The following is a 20,189-nucleotide window of genomic DNA, read 5'->3' as shown; positions in this document are numbered from 1 at the left end:
CATGTTGACAAAACAGTCTATTAGTCATACAGTGCACACTTCATTTTTTGTCGTCCTAGGCTACCTGGCTAAAATGCTTGCCTAAATTCCATTCATGGGCAACATTATCTAGTTAACATTAGCCTTCTACATCTAGCTACATATTGAACTTCCATCCTCTCAGGCCAGGGGCACAACAATGTATGAGTTAATGGTTGGATCAGAATCACCATTTTAATCATTGGCCAGTACAGAGAATTAAGTACAACCACAAATACAAATTCCTTTATCCATCCATGGCTAATTTAGGAAAGTGCCAATTTTAGCTAGTTAGCCCCCGGAGGACAACAACACAACAAGATGCAACAATTTAAGTTATTTCTGTCAATGACGTATGCTCTCAATGCGATTTGATTTGAGTGAAGCCAAAATCCAAGCTGGCTTCCCTTGACACTTTTTTTTTGGTGCACCAGGACAATTCAAAGTTGAGCTTGCTCAGTTCAGCTCAATGCTGATTGGCAAATGTTTTGTACTTTTTTATCAAGGGAGGCCAAATTCTCGCTGGCTTCCATTGCATTCAATGTTACAGGCGGCAACAATGTCATACTCATTTGGACCAGACAGCATCAGATGGCCTACACGTAGAGAGACAGGGGGGTGCTGTTTTGCTCGCTCGGATGCTTTCTCCTGTGAATTGCGAGTTGAAGGAAAGTTATGAAACACAGAGACAAAAGATAATCATATTTATTTGTATTTTTTTATTGGTACATTTTGTGGGGGGAAGCCTGGCTTCCCTTGGCATCCATGAATACACACCATTGTTTGGAGATTGGCTGCGCTTTAGAAGAGAGTGAGAAAGATGAGTGTGAGACAAATGGGGAGAGAGAATGTGTGTGTGCATTTGTGTGAGAGAGCAACAGGGAGAGAAAGAGGAGGAAATGTCTCTGTGATGGATAGATAGAAAGAGTATATAGCTTGTGGTTAAAAAACGTAAGGCCATGCCGGTGCGCAAACAGTTGGACATATCTCTCTTCAATTTATGCCTCCTCTCAAAACACGGGTCCTTATTCTCCAACCTTCTCCAAAAGTGTGCATCTGCACAATCCCTATCATGCATTTCAAATAATTGAATTGGTGTTGGCATTAGCTGGAGGGAGTTTTCACAATTTTTAAATTCATGACACTGAGTGTGGAGAATCGGGACGCAACCTGTCCCATTCTCTGTTCTACTCCCACTGTCCAAAAACAATATTTTTCTAACTTATCTACCATTCTTACCCCTCCCCTTCTCTGCCCTCCCTGCCCAGGCACTCTCTATCACCCTCCGTATCCTCCTCATCCTCCTCCCTCCCCTCCTTCCTAGTGAGCCAGTGCCCAGGGGCCTCCCTGGGGGCAACACACCTGTGGCCCATGAGGGCCCCAGTTCCCCCTGGAGAGGGCAGTGCATGAAAAATGGGCTGCCAGAGTCATATGTCAAACCCAGGAATGCCTCTGCTCTGCCTCTCCTTCTCTTTTTCCCTTTCTTCAAGATCTCTCTCAACTGAGAAATAACATACAATACATCATCTGCTTAATGGTTTCATTCCATTTTTCATTCCATTTCATTAGACACCTATATATTTTGGAGGCCCCTAAGTGTGTACTAGGCACTGACTGGTTGCAAGGCACTTGTCATCAGAAAGGCATAGGCCAGGGGATGCTAACCATGAAGTTCAGGCTGACACTGTATATACTCCCCACAGAGGGGTTTAAATTCCTTTCCCTCCATCTTATGGATATCAAATCATATAAACAGTAGCCACAAGTTAGTGGCAAGTGCTACACATAGATTAGATGAACTATCCTCCCTTAGTGATACGAGCAAGTAGATTCCAAAAGGAGAGAATTTAAAGGAATGGAATCTTTCACTATCACTCTTATCTTCTAAAACATGCAGGAATTCCTCGCTCCCGGACAGCAATTACTCACACCAGCTTGTGTAGGCCTAAGTTTGAAGGCTTCCGTGCGTGTAGGAGCATGTGTGTGAGTGTCTGTGTGGGTGCCTCTGTAAATGTGTGCTAGTTTATTAAGGAAAATTCCACAAATCATCATACCTGCTGTATTTCTGTATTTTGAAAGTTATATATCTTAACTTGATTGCTGACATGCAAAACATTTTGGGACTATATCAACAATGGACTAATGAAACAAATACCAAAATAGTTTTTGGGTGGAGTCTTCCTTTAAGGTTTTGTGTGTGCATGTGTGTGTTTCAACCATATAACAATGTGTAAATACTTGTTTATGCTTGTTTATGCTATTCAAACCTTGTTTATGTGAGTGATCAACTCCAAAAGTCCACATTGTTAGACTATAATATTATGGAAGTACAATACTCAGGTGACACTACCCAATAAAGTTTGACAGTACTCAACAAACATGATTCTATATAAATCATTATACCCACTGATAATCCCATAATCGAATATTTACATATACATAAGATTATAATTGCCCTGATATAGGGTGGTTTAGGAAAGTCCCAGTATGTAGAGCCTTTATTAAGGTCATAGGTAATCTTCTCCTGTCTCAATGCTGCTCCAGTAGACGTTAACACAAGACAGCTTTATCAACTTACTCTCCCCAAAAATGTAAGGTGTGGTCTGTACCTAGTGAACCATTAACCACTTTCAAGCAGTTTTTTACACTGTTTTTGTGAGTTCTGGTGAGTATTTATTATGGCAAATAAACTAAGGTAGGGATGGCACAAAACTGCCTCAATTATATGGCTCTTTTTTTTTACCCTGCACTCAGGTTGTGTGGTTACATCAAGACATGTGTCAAATACATGTATCACAAACGTTCAAATACCTGAGGTGCGCTTGATTCAGCTTCACCCACATGCCTGAGGTGCAGAGTTTGCACTTTTTGGGACTATTCCAATGGTTTATAATTATAAGCGAAATGAAGCGCACCGCATTTGCCACATGTATTTGACTCATCCAAACACTCTAAACGACCTTCTTACATTGAACCCGCTCTCTGAAATAATAAAAATATCCTTGATGAAGATAAGAAGCTATTTTCAGACATAGCATTTGGACATATTACAGCCCTATAGCCCTTCAGCCTTACACAAACCTTGCTGTAGAAACCTAGCTACCACCCATACCAATGCCCAGACTGCCTGGCAACAGGCTACCATCCCCAAACTGTGGGGCTTTACCTTTTTTGCCAGAGATTTACCGGCATTCACACGAGGCAGAGGAACAAAGAGACTATCTGTCAGACAGACAGAGAGGCCCATGCTGAGACAGACAAATAGAGAGAGATAGTTGGCTCAGTGTACTGGAGATGTGCTGTTCTCTTGAAACAGAAGCAAGGTTCCAGTTGGGAAGGTGAGTAATAGTCTCTTGGCACACTGGTTCTTTTCTTAAGGTAGCCCCACAGAAGGGTAGCTAGTTAAACACACCAGGCAGGAGCAACTGATGCAGGATCTCTTGATCACTCTTGATAACTCTGGGTCACTCAGGATCTCTAAAGGGGAGGTTGGTGATCTGGAATCAGCCCATGGATCTCCTGGATCAATCATACATGCAGGGCTGAAGGCGAAAGAGAGCTGAAGCGAAAGGGAGCTGCATGGGGATGGCCTGTATCGCTGGTACAGGAGCTTGAGTTTTTTCAGGAATAGGTCTGCTGAGGACACATCTTTCATGTTGTTTATATACATTGTGTGTGTGTCCGTGTGCGTGCATGCGTGCGTGCGTGTGCATGTGTGTCTGTCTAGGAGATATCTCGGAAACATGGCTTGGAAAGACGGAGGGATGACTATACTGTTGGCATGGTAATATAAAGAGGGCAGGGGATGTGCAGGAGCAAAGGATGAGATGGATGCGATTAAGATGCTTGCTCCACAGTGATTCCAGTAGCAGAAGGTATGGGAGCTTTCACCTCCACCGGGCTCTCCTGCTCCGCTTCTTCGTCATCCTCCTCTTCCTCATCTCCAATATCATCATCATGCTCCGGGACAGCGAGCCCCGCTGGACGATCAGTGGTCAGGTGACCCTCCAGGCTCCCTGCTTCTCCATTGAAGGTCAGCTTGGCGTCTACGCTCCCAGTGCTAGAGGGACTAGCCAGCTCCTCTCCTCCCTCCACACCCAGCCCTTCCTGGGAATGCACCTCGGCCAGGGGCAGATCCCCATCCATGCTTCCCAGGGGAGGGATATCCACGTGGGCATGCGCGCTAGGCGAGCCTCCGGGCTGGGTTGAGTCCTCCCCTTCGCCACGCATCTTCTTCACATTGAACGTCATGGGCGACACCTTGAAGGAGGAACTCTTGGAGGCAGGGCTCTTTGGGTGGTTTGGTGTGAAGCTCTTCTTGATCTTCTCGCGGCTCGCTGTCGGCACAATCTTGGTGCTGATCTTGCTCATCTTTTTCTCGATGCTCTGGCGTGAGAAAGCCTTCTTCAGGCTGTCCACCTTCTTCAGGCTGGAGCGCTTCAGCCGGTCTGCTCTGGATCTCTCAATGGAGGGCCGGGTTGCTCCCAGACCCAGCGTTGCCTCTTCCTCCAGGGCTTCGTCTTCCTCGTGGTGACCCACAGCATCATCGGAGGAGGAGGACAAGCTGATGGTATGGAGACCCTCCTCCTGGGAGCGGTTGGCGTCTGTGCCGGCGACGGATGGGGCAGGCGCCGCAGGGGCGTTGTCCTCCAGCTGGCTGGCCTGGAGGGTCTTGGGGGAGTCCTTGATGAACACGCTGGAGGGGATCTCGTTGTCTTCCTGAAATACAGATGGGAGAGTGTTAGGATTAGGAAGGTGGTAATGTGAAGGAATGGGATGATCACTTGAACCAAGCCTTAGGGCATGACTTATTAATAATGTGGATTATCACAAAACCATGCACACTATAATTGTTTTTGATTGTCAAAAAAACGTATCAGCATTAAAATATATGTACACACTGTATATCAATAGCATCTATAATTTAGTTTAATTTACATAAATCAAACCGTGCATGTGCACTGCAATAATGAGCAGTATACAGTACATCTCCAACCCTCTTCCAGAACAAATAGTTCCTACGTAATCGCAAAATTTGAAAAATTACATGTATGCCATTTTTATGCTGCTATTTTTAAATTAAACTCCCATGGGAATATTTGTAACCACACATGCACATAATCCACGCAAAAATTCAATTAATTTCACCGTACATCATTTGCCGCTGTATACTTTGGCAGCCATTAACGAATGTCAAGGTTCAAGTGTGTAACAGTTTTGGACATGTTGTGCACATTTTTTTCAGTAAGAGCTGACCCTGAAAGAAACCAGTCTCCACATGTTTCTTTTCTCTACTCCTGCAGACATCTGAGGAATTCCTACCTGTTTCTCTGCAAGAGTCTCCCCCTCCCTCCTCTATTCCTTCACTCTCTCCAGCCATGAAAAAATGAATTGCTATATTGAGAAAAAGGGAGTGTTAAAAAGAGAGGGTAGTTGAATCTCCTGAGGTATCTAAATGACTTTGTTTGTTTGTCTTCTCTTCTCTCACCTCCTTCTTCCTCCCCTCATTCTATGCGCCTCCATCTCCCTATTTTTCTCTCTCCTTTTCTCTTTCTATCCCTTTATACACACAAACACACACGCACACACACACCTCCTCCACATATATTATAGGTAAGCAGCTACAGTATATCCCAAAATGATAGTTGGTGGTTTGTCATCTGACAGCTTCCAGAGCATTAGGTACTCAAAAGTACCAGTTACAGGTACCAGCCACACCCATTGATAAATGTCAATGCTGATGTGAAAGTAGGTAAGGGTTAAGGTTTGGGATACGGTTAAAACAGAAAATAAATAGAAATAAAAAGAAGTGCCTAGCACTGGGATTGAACCCATGAGCTTCAAAACCATAGCCCACAGTTTAAACCCTTTGTCTATCCCATCTACAATGCCCTAGCAAGCCTACTAGATACTAATAGGCGCTCGCTTTGCCCCTAGTGAACAGTATTGAAATGCATACATGCACAAGACATCTCCCAATGTCCTGGGGATCTGGACAAACGTCTAACACTGTAGTTGATCTGGTGGGACCTGGCTGCTTTTTGTTTGCATGCATCTATCTCTTCACAAGTTCACTCAGGGCTCAAGATATGCCAATGTAACTTGAACTTCTACAAAAATCATGCAATTATGTCAAAAGTGGATTTACGCAAAAGTTTGAGTAAGTCAGGATTCAGTAAATGACCCAGAGTGGAAAGTAAGCGAGTGTGGTGTGTGTGTAAAGTGGTTATATTGGAAAGCCCCAAACTATCTTTGAAAAATTAATCTCCTTTGTATTTACTGTGTGTGTGTGTGTTTCCGCTCAAGCGCACGCATGCGCATGTGTGTTAGCATACAAAACTATGAGTATATGTGCCCTCCTGTCACGTGCTGACCAGCAGAGGGCGTATTGCTTAGTCTTGGTCAGGATGTGGCAAGTGGTTTGTGTTTGTTGAATGTTGTGTTGGTGATTGGGACTTCCAATTGAAGGCAGGTGTGTATAGTTGCCTTTGATTGGAAGTCCTATATAGGTGTGTGTGTTTGTCTTTGGGGTTGTGGGGAATTGTTCTTGCACTGCGTTTTTGTATGCCTGTAAGACTGTTCCTGTCGTGTGCATTGTTTTTCCAGTGGATGCTTTACTCCTTTTTTTAATTAAAACATGAGCATCCACAATCCCGCTGCGCCTTGGTTCTTCTCTCTCACATACGACATATTCGCCGAAGAGTACGACATATTCGGTGACATAATTCCCCACCAAACCAGGACCAAGCAGCGGAAGAAGTCTGGCGAGGACTGGGGAACACGACGGGTAAGGGAGACCGAGAGGCACCCCCAAGTTTTTTTAGGGAGGGCACAAGGGCTGTTTGACGGGGCAAGACTGGAGTGCCAGTCAACAGTTACCAGAGCCGCCCGCCAGTCAACGGTCGCCAGAGCCGCCCGCCAGTCAACGGTCGCCAGAGCCGCCCGCCAGTCAACGGTCGCCAGAGCCGCCCGCCAGTCAACGGTCGCCAGAGCCGCCCGCCAGTCAACGGTCGCCAGAGCCGCCCGCCAGTCAGTCGCCAGAGCCGCCCGCCAGTCAACGGTCGCCAGAGCCGCCCGCCAGTCAACAGTCGCCAGAGCCGCCCGCCAGTCAACAGTCGCCAGAGCCGCCCGCCAGTCAACAGTCGCCAGAGCCGCCCGCCAGTCAACAGTCGCCAGAGCCGCCCGCCAGTCAGGAGCCGCCAGAGCCGCCCGCCAGTCAGGAGCCGCCAGAGCCGCCCGCCAGTCAGGAGCCGCCAGAGCCGCCCGCCAGTCAGGAGCCGCCAGAGCCGCCCGACTGCCCGGAGCAGCCAGAGCGGCCCGACTGCCCGGAGCGGCCCGACTGCCCGGAGCAGCGGCCCGACTGCCCGGAGCAGCCAGAGCGGCCCGACTGCCCGGAGCAGCCAGAGCGGCCCGACTGCCCGGAGCAGCCAGAGCGGCCCGACTGCCCGGAGCAGCCAGAACCGGAGCCACCTCCAGAATATAGGTGGGTTGGGGAGGGGGGGGTGTAGCACAGTGCCGTCGGTGACGGCAGCCACCCTCCCTTCCCTCCCTTTTTTGTTTAGGGGTTATTGTTTGTTGGTTTTGTTGGGGTATTGGGGTTTTTCTTTTTTAGGTGCATCCCGGAGTCTGCACCTTGAGGGGGGGGTACTGTCACGTCCTGACCAGAAGAGGGCGTATTGCTTAGTCTTGGTCAGGATGTGGCAGGTGGTTTGTGTTTGTTGAATGTTGTGTTGGTGATTGGGACTTCCAATTGAAGGCAGGTGTGTATAGTTGCCTTTGATTGGAAGTCCTATATATGTGTGTGTGTTTGTCTTTGGGGTTGTGGGGAATTGTTCTTGCACTGCGTTTTTGTATGCTTGTAAGACTGTTCCTGTCGTGTGCATTGTTTTTCCAGTGGATGCTTTACTCCTTTTTTGAATTAAAACATGAGCATCCACAATCCCGCTGCGCCTTGGTCCTTCTCTCTCACATACGACATATTCGCCGAAGAGTATGACATATTCGGTGACATCTCCATCATTTATTACACAGCATGGAAGAATGCTGGAAGCTATAGGAAGGATGCCACACATTGCTTTTCTGACCATGCCATTTTTAATAGGTTGTCCTTAGTGTCTAGTTAGGGACCAACCAGAAGGACAGGAACAGCCCTCCCCCATCAATCACTCACTAACTCACCACCAAATGCACGCCCTTTCAGGAAAGAACATTATTCTTGACAGACTAAAGGCCCTCTCTTTTTTATTGAGGTGGTGACTGTGACACATTGATGTATTGTTTAAGTGTATTGAATTACATAAAACACAAGTATGTTAATGTACCATGTTACTTTGAAGAAAAAATTACCTGGGTCATGTTCATTAGGTCATGCAACTTAAAATGCTGTGCAAAGGAAAGTCCAGGTATTCACTTGCTGGTTCAGTCTGTTCGCTTCCATTTCGGGCCTAATGAAAGTCTATGGAAATAAACATTGCTTTGAAATCCATTAAATACATTGTGGAGCATACAGGAATGCCGGTGTGCTGGAATTTTTGTCAAACATTGTTTTTTGCACCTGGTTGACCACCAAGTCTAGGTCCAAAAGGCTCCTTAACAGCTTCTACCCCCAAGCCATAAGACTGCTGAACAACTAATCAAATGGCCACCCGGACTATTTACATTCACGCAAAGTAAACCAATAATCATACATCACCAGACTTAACCTCTATGGGCTAGGTGGGACGCTAGCGTGCCACCCGTGGTGCACTCCATCAACAGCAGGTGCATTTCAAGAGCGGCAAATTTGAATCCAAATAAATGTCAAAATTCAAATTTTTCAAAAATACAACTATTTTACACCATTTGAAAGATAAACATCTCCTTAATCTAACCACGTTTTACGATTTCAAAAAGGTTTTACGGCGAAAGCATAAATTTAGAGTATGTTAGGACAGTACATTTACAAGAGTTGTGTGTAATGTTTTGTCAATTCAAAGACATGGTCACCAAAACCATAAAACCAGCTAAAATGATGCACTAACCTTTTACAATCTCCATCAGATGACACTCCTAGGACATTATGTTAGACAATGCATGCATTTTTAGTTCTATCAAGTTCATATTTATATCCAAAAACAGCGTTTTACTATGGCATTGATGTTGAGGAAATCGTTTCCCTCCAATAACCGGCAGTCAAGTCAGCGTCACAAATTAAATAATTAAAATTAGAAAACATTGGTAAAATATTATATTGTCATTTAAAGAATTATAGATTTACATCTCTTGAACGCAATCAACTTGCCAGATTTAAAAATAACCTTACTGGGAAATCACACTTTGCAATAATCTGAGCACTGCGCCCAGAAAAATACGCGTTGCGATACAGACTAGACGTCATGTTGGGGAGATCTAAAATCGAAAATACTATGTAAATAATCCATTACCTTTGATTCTCTTCATCAGATGTCACTTCCAGGTATCACAGGTCCATAACGAATGTAGTTTTGTTCAAAAAAGCTCATCATTTATGTCCAAAAATCTCCGTCTTGTTAGCACATGATCTAAGCCAGCCGGACTTCTCGTCATGAACGAGGGGAAAAAATATATTTCCGTTCGTTCAAACATGTCAAACGTTGTATAGCATAAATCATTAGGGCCTTTTTTAACCAGAACATGAATAATATTCAAGGTGGACGAATGCATACTCTTTTATAACGTATTGGAACGAGGGTACCCAACATGAACTCGCGCGCCAGGTGTCTAATGGGACATCATCGTTCCATGGCTCTTGTTCGGTCAGATCTCCCTCCAGAAGACTCAAAACACTTTGTAAAGGCTGGTGACATCTAGTGGAAGCAATAGGAAGTGCCAAAATATTCCTCAGCCCCTGTGTTTTTCAATGGGATAGGTTTAAAGTCAATACAACACATCAGGTATCCACTTCCTGTCAGAAAATGTCTCAGGGTTTTGCCTGCCAAATGAGTTCTGTTATACTCACAGACACCATTCAAACAGTTTTAGAAACTTTAGAGTGTTTTCTATCCATATATAATAAGTATATGCATATTCTAGTTACTGGGTAGGATTAGTAACCAGATTAAATCGGGTACATTTTTTTATCCAGACGTGCAAATGCTGCCCCCTAGCCCTAACAGGTTAACTAAATATATGAAATGCCACTTCACCGTGAAATACCATATTAACCTGCAGATACCAGATACCCAGGACTTTATCTGAGCCACGTACTGCATGATTCACAGCTCAGGTGGAATCAGGCGGATTCCAAGCATGTGCAGCTTCTAGTGACAGTGGAGGTAAATCTGTGATCAGTGTTCTGTTCTTTTGAGTTCCTCAGGACTGAGAACAAAGCCTTATATTTAGAGGCTCCAGCTTAAAAGAAGTGCCTCTAAACGCTGCGCGGATTCACAGTTTTACTAATTTATACATCATATGGATAGATCCATTTTATCAAAGCCTCCATTGACATGGTAATCAATATGACTGTTTATGTTGAACTCTGGTTTGAGGCAATGATTCTCACATGCACTTATGTGTATTTAATATGAATTAGGTAAATCAAGATTGACAGAATTCTCAGGCGTTCCAGGCACATTAACCTTATCCAAAATGTATTTATTGCAAAGAACAGCTGACCAATAGCATAGGTCAACTTTTGTACTATGACGGATAGTAGATTGACATAGGCTAGTGCTTTTGCTTTTCGTTAGGCCTACTCATCTTGTTGGCTGACGAAAAGTAGGCTAAATGTGGATAGTTCTTCAATATGCGCCTCGGAACTCGATGAGAGGGACGAGCGCAGTTGCGCCCCCCCCATGTGTCTGTCTTCATTCACTAATTTTGTATAGATTTTTTATTTAACCTTTATTTAAGTAGGCAAGTCAGTTAAAGAACAAATTCTTATTTTCAATGATGGCCTACACCGGCCAAATCCGGACGATGCTGGTCCAATTGTGCGCCGCGTATTGGACTCCCAATCACGGCCGGTTGTGATACAGCCTGGATTTGTAGCCTACTTCTTAGCTGAAATGCCTGTGAGACCCAATCATGTGACGAGCATTGGCTACATCAGACAGACCCATGTGAGTGAGAGGTGCTTCAGAGCAGTGCAGCTGGGAGAAGGGAATTATAATTATTATATTCAGCCCAAGGGCACAACAGCCACATTGGCCACAAAAGGCTTGGATTTTTTTAAAGGGGCATTACGGTCACACAAGGGGGATGCCGCTGCAAAATTCGAGACTTGGTGAGAATATTATCAAGTGCTTGTCAAATTATGAATGAGAGACTGATGAAGTGTGTGCAGCTTTAGATTTTTTTCAAATCAACATTAGAGTCACATCATACAGCCTTAGAATGTATTCTAATCAAATACATAGCCCAACGTTCTTATCCTAACTAAACTTGAATAAATAACTCTAAATTAAGTATAAACAGTGCCTTAGGAAAGTATTCAGACCCTTGACTTTTTCCACATTGTGACCTGTTTCAGGAAACTAGGCGTATGTCGCGGGTCACTACTTCACAGGAGAGCCATTTGAATGTAAACTTTATTTTTTATTATCAAAATGCGTTTTTTTTGACAGAAATTCCTTCTCGAACATGTGAACGTTCAGGTGCCTTAATAACAAACTTATATGCCATCTGTAAATACAAATTTAAAAAACAATTACGAGCCTAGTAGGTTTAGCCACAGAAAAAGTGGGGAAACTTCCCACTACCCATGATTGGCTGAGATAATGAGTGGGCTGGACATGCCAAGAAATTAGTTTGGATTGGTCTGTCATATAGCATTCTTCTGTCTATTTGACCTGCTCAGTATTTCTAGGTAGTCCTGTCTAACGTGTTTTTTTTAATGTATCGTGTATTGCTCTCCACTTTCTTGGGGGCCGAGTTTTGAAATCAGTGGAATTAGAGTATGATAGCTAAGGGATGGAGAAAACACCTGTTTCAGGATTATATCTTCAAACTAAGGGCAACCGTGGCATCCGTGACATAGGGAGAATTGTGCATCCATGTATATTAGCAAGATAGTTTGGCTAGCTACATTTTCAGATATTACACGTTTCTAATTTTGTCAGTCATTTTCATTTTAAGTTAAAGTGAACTGTTAGCTAGTTAGCTAACATTAGCTGTCTGGCTCGCTAGCTATCGTTACGTGTATGATCTGTGTAGTAATATTATTTGTATCTCAGAGCCATTTGCTTTGCTAGTTATAGCCTAATAATAGCTAGCTAACATTGAACCTGGTTGGCAGATACATGCAGGGTAGTAATGTCACGAGTTGGGATTATGGTTCATTGTTTAGCTATCTAGCTAGCTACGTGTCTTAACCTGTTGGGGGTAGGGGGCAGTATTTACACGGCCGGATAAAAAACGTACCCGATTTAATCTGGTTATTACTACTGCCCAGAAACTAGAATATGCATATAATTATTGGCTTTGGGTAGAAAACACCCTAAAGTTTCTAAAACTGTTTGAATGGTGTCTGTGAGTATAACAAAACTCATATGGCAGGCAAAAACCTGAGAAGATTCCATACAGGAAGTGACCTGTCTGACAAGTTCTTGTTCATCTTGGCTCTTTTTATTGAAGACTGAGGATCTTTGCTGTAACGTGACACTTCCTACGGCTCCCATAGGCTCTCAGAACCCGGGAAAAAGCTGAATGATATCGAGGCAGCCCCTGGCTGAAACACATTATCGCCTCTGGCAAGTGGCCGATCAGAGGACAATGGGCTTAGGCGCGTGCACGAGTTGACCCCATGCTTTATTTTCTTTCGTCTTTTTACCTAAACGCAGATTCCCGGTCGGAATATTATCGCTTTTTTACGAGAAAAATTGCATAAAAATTGATTTTAAACAGCGGTTGACATGCTTCGAAGTACGGTAATGGAATATTTAGACATTTTTTGTCACGAAATGCGTCGTGCTCGTCACCCTTCTTTACCATTCGGATAGTGTCTTGAACGCACGAACAAAACGCCGCTATTTGGATATAACTGTGGATTATTTGGGACCAAACCAACATTTGTTATTGAAGTAGAAGTCCTGGGAGTGCATTCTGACGAAGAACAGCAAAGGTAATAACATTTTTCTTATAGTAAATCTGACTTTGGTGAGTGCTAAACTTGGTGGGTGTCTAAATAGCTGGCCCTGTGATGCCGGGCTATCTACTGAGAATATTGCAAAATGTTCTTTCACCGAAAAGCTATTTTAAAATCGGACATATCGAGTGCATAGAGGAGTTCTGTATCTATAATTCTTAAAATAATTGTTATGCTTTTTGTGAACGTTTATCGTGAGTAATTTAGTACATTTTTTGTAAATTCACCGGAAGTTTGCGGGGGGTATGCTAGTTCTGAACGTCACATGCTAATGTAAAAAGCTGGTTTTTGATATAAATATGAACTTGATTGAACAAAACATGCATGTATTGTATAACATAATGTCCTAGGATTGTCATCTGATGAAGATCATCAAAGGTTAGTGCTGCATTTAGCTGTCTGCTGGGATTATGTGACATTATATGCTAGCTTGAAAAATGGGTGTCTGATTATTTCTGGCTGGGTACTCTGCTGACATAATCTAATGTTTTGCTTTCGTTGTAAAGCCTTTTTGAAATCGGACAGTGTGGTTAGATTAACGAGAGTCTTGTCTTTAAAATGGTGTAAAATAGTCATATGTTTGAGAAATTGAAGTAATAGCATTTCTAAGGTATTTGAATAACGCGCCACAGGATTCCACTAGCTGTTACGTAGGTGGGACGATTTCGTCCCGCCGACCCTAGAGAGGTTAACAAAAGACTCCACTATGTAAGTAACCATTTCAATAGAATGTTTCTGATGTCACTGCAACAACTATTGATAGACGTAGCTGATAAATTCACTCTGGCTATCTAGTCTGATTTCAGAGCACTCTCGTCTGAGTGTGCCAGAACTCAGAATAACTGACAAATTTACAAACGCTTGACACCTGTTGAATATGGCTGGTGTCAATGAACGTTAGCAAAAAAACATCATTTAATTGTTGCCAGCAGCACAGTTGCAGTCACCAAAGCTCAAGATAACATAAAAACAACCTAACCAGCTCTGCTAGGGTGAGTAAAATGGTCAGTGAGCTGTTCTCTCATTTTTGCCTGGAAGTAGCTAGCAAGCTAGCCAACGTTAGCCAGGTAGCTTTGGTGCTTGACTGCTGTTAGGACAGATTGCTCAGATCAACCCTACTCCTCAGCCTCACATGTGAATCATAAAATATATGGGTGGTGCTAAAGCTTAAGAGCATGCGAATGATGCTGAATGGGTGTTGCCAAAGAAGAGCTCTCCAGTAGGTGTAAAAATAAAATAAAATAAAAAAGGTGTACCAAACATTCAAAGGCCATTTTCTCAAAAGTGTGGTGAAAGTGTATCAACTTTCAAAGCAGAATTACTTTCCCATTGTTCCTCAACTATAGTGTGTGGTATAGCATTTTATAGCTCTGAGTTTCTACTTTTATCCAATGTAAAAAAAAAATGTTTTTAATGTTATTACATAAGACCGAATTGAGCTGGTCAGTCACATATGGCATAGCCATATCAGGGACAATAAAAAGGACAACTCAGAGTATGGTATTCTGTTATTCTGAAGTAGACAACATTTTCTTCATATCATGTTTCTTTAGATCTGTCAAAAAATAAATAATGGATTTATTGTGATTGTGTATATTAAATTGATGTATTATACTTTTTAAAATGTAGTTGTTACAAAGGTCTGCATCAGTGGCTTGTAGGTTATGCGTGGAAGCCAGGAGATGCTGAATATGTTTATGTTAATTAACGTTAAATTACCGTGAGACCAGCAGGTATTTCCTTGACAATCACCGTCTGACAACATTTCATGACCGCCACAGCCCTAGCACCTCAGGGCACAGGTCTTGTTTCAACCAGACCTCACTGGGTTAACCTGTTCTCCCTCTTTCCTTCTTATCAACCATCCACTCCCTTCCCTCCATTTCTACTTCTTGCAGTTGATGAAAAGAAGCAACTGTCCCCATTTCAGCTCAGAGATGACAAACATATCGAGTGCCACACCCATACTTATTCTTCCAACTGTAGCTGCAAATGCAAAATTGTATTAACATGTTCAGTGGTGACCCGTCATTCAGGGCATGTGTGGCTGTTTAGCATGTTATTTTGGCATTAATACATGTCACATGTCATTTTGTAAACAATGTAAAAAAATAAATAATTGAGTTAATAAAGTTCCATGCAAACATGGTCTCGTTATTGCTTTCTTGAGTAAGGCAGCTCCAAAATGCAGGTGTTTCAGCCTAGCTCAATGCTTTCTGTGGTGGGGGGGCCAGCGGAAAATATGGAGTGTAGGGGATGGTGATGTTCTCTAGTTGCGGTGTGATTGGCTCAGTGCTCTGTCACTCATGAGGACACTACGTCACTGAAAAATCTAGAGGTAGAGCTTGAAAATTCAAGCCCCTTGGGTGCTGCCATAGATTTACATTAGAAGTGCCCATCCAAGAAGGCTCAATGTCACAGGCCACAGATAAAAGGATGTCAAATCACATTATATCTACCGTAGCTTTGATTAGACTGATCATGTCAACATACTTTCCAAATCTTAGTTAGCAAGCTAGCAGTCGTCATTATGAATCAAGTCGATAATCTACTGGCAAATCCTTTTCAATCCTTGTCAAAAGAAGAGAAATATGAAGAGAAATGATTGCTAAAACGTATCGGTGCTCATCGGCCATAAACATTACACAACAAGTTGGAAATCACAAATTGAACAATGAGTGGTTTGGAAGGAATCGGCAGTGCAAAGCAATCACTAGCCTGCTGTTCAATGGAGTCACTGTGTTGTCCAAGTCTGGGTTTAAGGGTCTGTTTTCCAAGCTTAAAAGGATAAACATTCAACACGATGGGCCAGAAAAGGTTGAATACATTACCCATGCTCTCAATCCAGCATGACTTCTGCTGTGTTCAAAACAACTGGAAACTTGGAAGTGGGAAATCTCAGACTACAGTGAGTTCAAGACGACTGGGAACATGGAAAAAAATGAGCTCCGACTGGGAAATATATTTTGAACGGTGATCCAAGTTGGGAACTCGGACCACCTTCTAGAGCTCCGACATGAAGATCACTGATGTCCTGATTCAACCTTGTTTTTGTTCAGTGTTCACAGTTGTCTTGAAAATACCATGAATCCAGAGAATGCCAGACCTTGATGACAAAGTTTGATTACAACATTTGCCCACAAAGGACTGCCACGCCACCTTGCTGTTCAAGTCAGGACAGCACAAGTTGAGTCCAGAAATAGCTTGTATGCTGCTGCATAATGATGTAATATGCCAGGGAGAAATGTATACTATAGCTAAGAAAGTCATTCTAAGTGTATGTTGTGTAGTAAGCTGTTAGTATTCTATGTGCCTAATTTGGTCATTTTCCCCGCCTAACTGATTCTACTGTTCTGACTTGGTGGTGCACATGTAGCCAATAGCCTGTTTTAGAGAAATGGCTTCATTGAATTTTCTAAGCGCTTTCATTGTCTGCTTATATGTACCCTTTATTTATCCTATGGTTCTGACTTGGTGTACAGGGAGAACACTGTAAGAAAGGCCCATGTTCTGAATTCTGTCGCTGTACATTTCAAAAGTGCTGAACAAATAGGTTATATTATCTACATCTTTCCTAGCTCGCTCATTGTCTTAATCAAAACGATGGATTGCCTCTAATCTGCTCGTTGTCCCCTTATGCCATAGTTTGTACATCTCAATTGTCAGTAGAAACCACATTTGTTTAAGCAAGTCAGCCATATCAGCTACAGTATGTTTTTTAAAAGGCAGTAAATGAGGCTGAATGAACTGTTTCGCTGCCAGACAAGGCTTCATTGATAGCCAGGTGTAGAAGTGGTAAGAATTCACTCCATGGTGCTGAAAAGATAACTCTGCTGTTGGGACAGATTTATGTAGGCCCTAACAGCTTTTGGGCACCGTTTGTCTTTCGTTATAGTGCAATTAATATATGTTTTAGTGTTGTTGTGGCTTTGATGGCAAGCATCAACAAAAAAAATTGAGGAGTGTGCCCCATCAAGATTTACATGCTAAAATCACTGCTGAACATGCTTGAGAGGGAATTTAATGCTTGAGAAGGAATTCAATTATGAATAACTAGCTGTTGTTTTAACAGCCTTGTGTATAAACAGATGTAAGGCATTGACATAAGGTATGTAAATGATAACAGGAACCCATTTATTGATGTGACCTTATAGTGAGTGGTATGTTGATCTACCTGTGCAGTGTGTGTGTCCATTTGTGAGGCTGTGCATGTATTCAAACACATCATTGGACCTCACACTATGACCCAGTATCCATTGGGACCTATTGTAATTAGAGCGTTTAAACTGGGACTCTCAACTCATTAGTGGATATTTTTTTATTTAACCTTTATTTAACTAGGCAAGTCAGTTAAGAAGAAATTCTTATTTGCAATGATGGCCTACCCCGGCCAAACCTGGACGACGCTCGGCCAATTGTGCACCGCCCTATGGGACTCCCAATCATGGCCGGATGTGATACAGCCTAGATTCAAACCAGGGACTGTAGTGACGCCTCTTGCACTGAGATGCAGTGCCTTAGACCGCTGCGCCACTCAGGAGCCCTACAATAATTCTGTGTGTCATTTACATTTTTTTTTCTTTTTTCTTTAACCTTTATTTAACTCGGCAAGTCAGTTTAAGAACAAATTCTTATTTACAATGACGGCCTACACGATCAATGAGATGCTTTTGCTTCACTAATCTAAACTTAATTGTTCAATTGTGCAGGTATTTGCTCCAACCCTGATCCAACAAACCTGATTATATTAACTAAACTTTGTTTGAGCAGAGCTGGAAAGGTCCCCTGAGATAGACAGACCAGCTACTCTGAGTTGATGAAGGGGGCAATGTAAGCCAATCCTGCAGACTATTTATGTTCTTTAGAAGAAGTATGGGTGTGGCACGATAGTGTCATCACTGGCTTGATGAGATCAGCAACGAGTCTGGCAACAGTGATACAGTGACACAACAACAACAAAAATATTTTGTATCTCAAGTCATTCAAGAGGCACACTTAAAGTACTGTCTTTCCTCTATTGCGTGTGTGTGGGTGTTTGCCTGTGCATATGTCTGTGTATGCATGTGGGTATTCTCGGGATTGCATTATCCGCCTAGCTCATCTAGCCTACCGGTGTATTAACTGTCATATCTCTAGGGTAATACATTAGCTTAACATTTCCCTTACCCAGATTTCATAGCCTACATTTAAAACAAAGCCCTGTCTCTACAACATCAAACCACATGGAAACAAGCCATGAAACGAGGGTCTATCTATCCTGAATGCTTTTTTGAGGGGCTGCCAAATGACACCCTATTCCATATTTAGTCAGGTGTGTATAGGGAATATAACACTATAGGGAACAGGGTGCCATTTGGGCCTCATAGACTTCATGTGGTCTCTATGGAGAACAGGTGTCTTTTCTGAGCACTCCACAAATCTACTAGGAGGTTGATTCTCGTGGGGCAGCGGTTGACACAGGTGGGTTGGCACAATGAGTCAGGTGCCAACTGGGGACTCCGTCAACGAGAGGGCACCACGTCACATCACTTACTTACCAACACACAGTGGCACATATAGACACACACACAGACACACTATTTCAGGAGAGAGGCATGGGAGGTGCTCAAAGGAAGGAGAAAGAAGACAACAGAGAAACTAAGACAAACTAAGTCTGAGTCCTCAGAGATACTTGGTTGATTGCCCTGTTATTGTGTGGCTTGAATGGATTGAGAGGAAGAAGGCTCAATGCACATTCTAACAAACGTATTAACGCAACCTCTAAAGGGATGGACTCGACACACAACTTGGGCACAAACCAAAAGTCATCAAACTCATTTTTAACGCACTTCTTTTCTCTTCTCACTGTCTCTGTCTCTCTGTATTTATGTCACTCTCTTTTTTTCTCCTTCCTCCATCTCAGTCCCTTCATTTCCACTTTATCTACACAGCCACCTCCTCCTCCCCCTCCCGACATTAGTGTCATCACATCCCCTTGTCCTGGGAAAATAGCAAACCTGGAGCCTCTTCCTTGAGCCTCTTTCCATGGAAATTTGACTTAATCTGCATGTGCTTTGATTAGCCTGCAGCAAAGCATTGTGGGATTCCACTGGGTAAACCCCAGTGTTACGTAACATTTATTCCCCCCGTGTCAACAGGGCCGTAGGAAGGAAGGAAATGGGTTTCTGTCGTTTGGCGTGTGGAGAGATCAGCCATGTGATTGGCCATTACCTTAGTACAACATACAGTACATTACCAGGGGAAAAGGGAAACAGGTTAACACACATGGGCACACACACTGGCAAAACAATGAACAGCGGAAACACACACATACCAGTACATGCAAGCAAGCACGCACACACACACAAAGACACACAGACAAACAGACACACACACTGGCAAAACAACCCCGTCACATGATGGTTTTCTGATTGAACAGCCAATATGAACTGAGGTAAAGACAGATTAGCATGTCTACTGAAGACAACTGTCATAGACTTGATATGAGGCATCCTAGGTGTTATATCACGCTCATGTCAGCATTGCGTAGTTTCATCATGCCTACCCATTAAGTGACCACACAGGATGGCACAACAAGTTTCAGGGCCTCTTCCCCACCCCTACCGAATGGGACAAAAAAAAAAAAGGCATGACTGAGCTTATGCAATTACAAAAATACAATGCCCAATTCAACTCCAACCTCAAGCTGCTAACGTGCTAACCAACTCAATGCCGGTGCATAGAGTGGCATCAAAGTATCCTGTTGACAGGCCAAGCTATGGGATGCCTATGCTAATCTTGTTAGCCATTTTGCACATTGAACTTGTTCTGTTCTTAGCATTGTTTCAGGACAATGGCGTGGACGTATATCATGGCCATTGTGTCGATATGCAGCTATGGAGATAATACACTTTTCTTTGTCAGAGTAGTTCTTGATTGTTGCTTTGTTTACTTGGTTTTTACTTGGAAACGTCTATGTGAGGTCAAAGGTCAAATCGAAGCAGAGAACTCCAAAAATTGTCTCGAGCCCTAGTTGGTTGGAATTAAAAACAGTAAAACTGGGCTATTGTTTTTGCTTTCCTCAGCCCCT

The 20,189-nt window shown here is 43.1% G+C and overlaps 1 protein-coding gene across 1 annotated transcript in view; it reads right to left on the bottom strand.

The window, feature by feature from the left end:
- Positions 1-722: 722 nt before the first annotated feature.
- cavin2 (caveolae associated protein 2) overlaps positions 723-20,189 on the bottom strand; it is a 32,284-nt gene continuing 12,817 nt past the window's right edge. The window contains exon 2 of the mRNA XM_014172903.2: positions 723-4,737. Within this exon, the coding sequence (XP_014028378.1) occupies positions 3,856-4,737 (882 nt within the window). The 3' untranslated portion in view covers positions 723-3,855. The remainder of the gene's footprint in view (positions 4,738-20,189) is intronic.

This window comes from Salmo salar, chromosome ssa25 (assembly GCF_905237065.1).
Source record: "Salmo salar chromosome ssa25, Ssal_v3.1, whole genome shotgun sequence".
Classification (NCBI taxonomy): Eukaryota; Metazoa; Chordata; class Actinopteri; order Salmoniformes; family Salmonidae; genus Salmo; species Salmo salar.
Note: the sequence above shows the minus strand (reverse complement) of the source record. Positions and strands in the feature narration are given on the sequence as shown.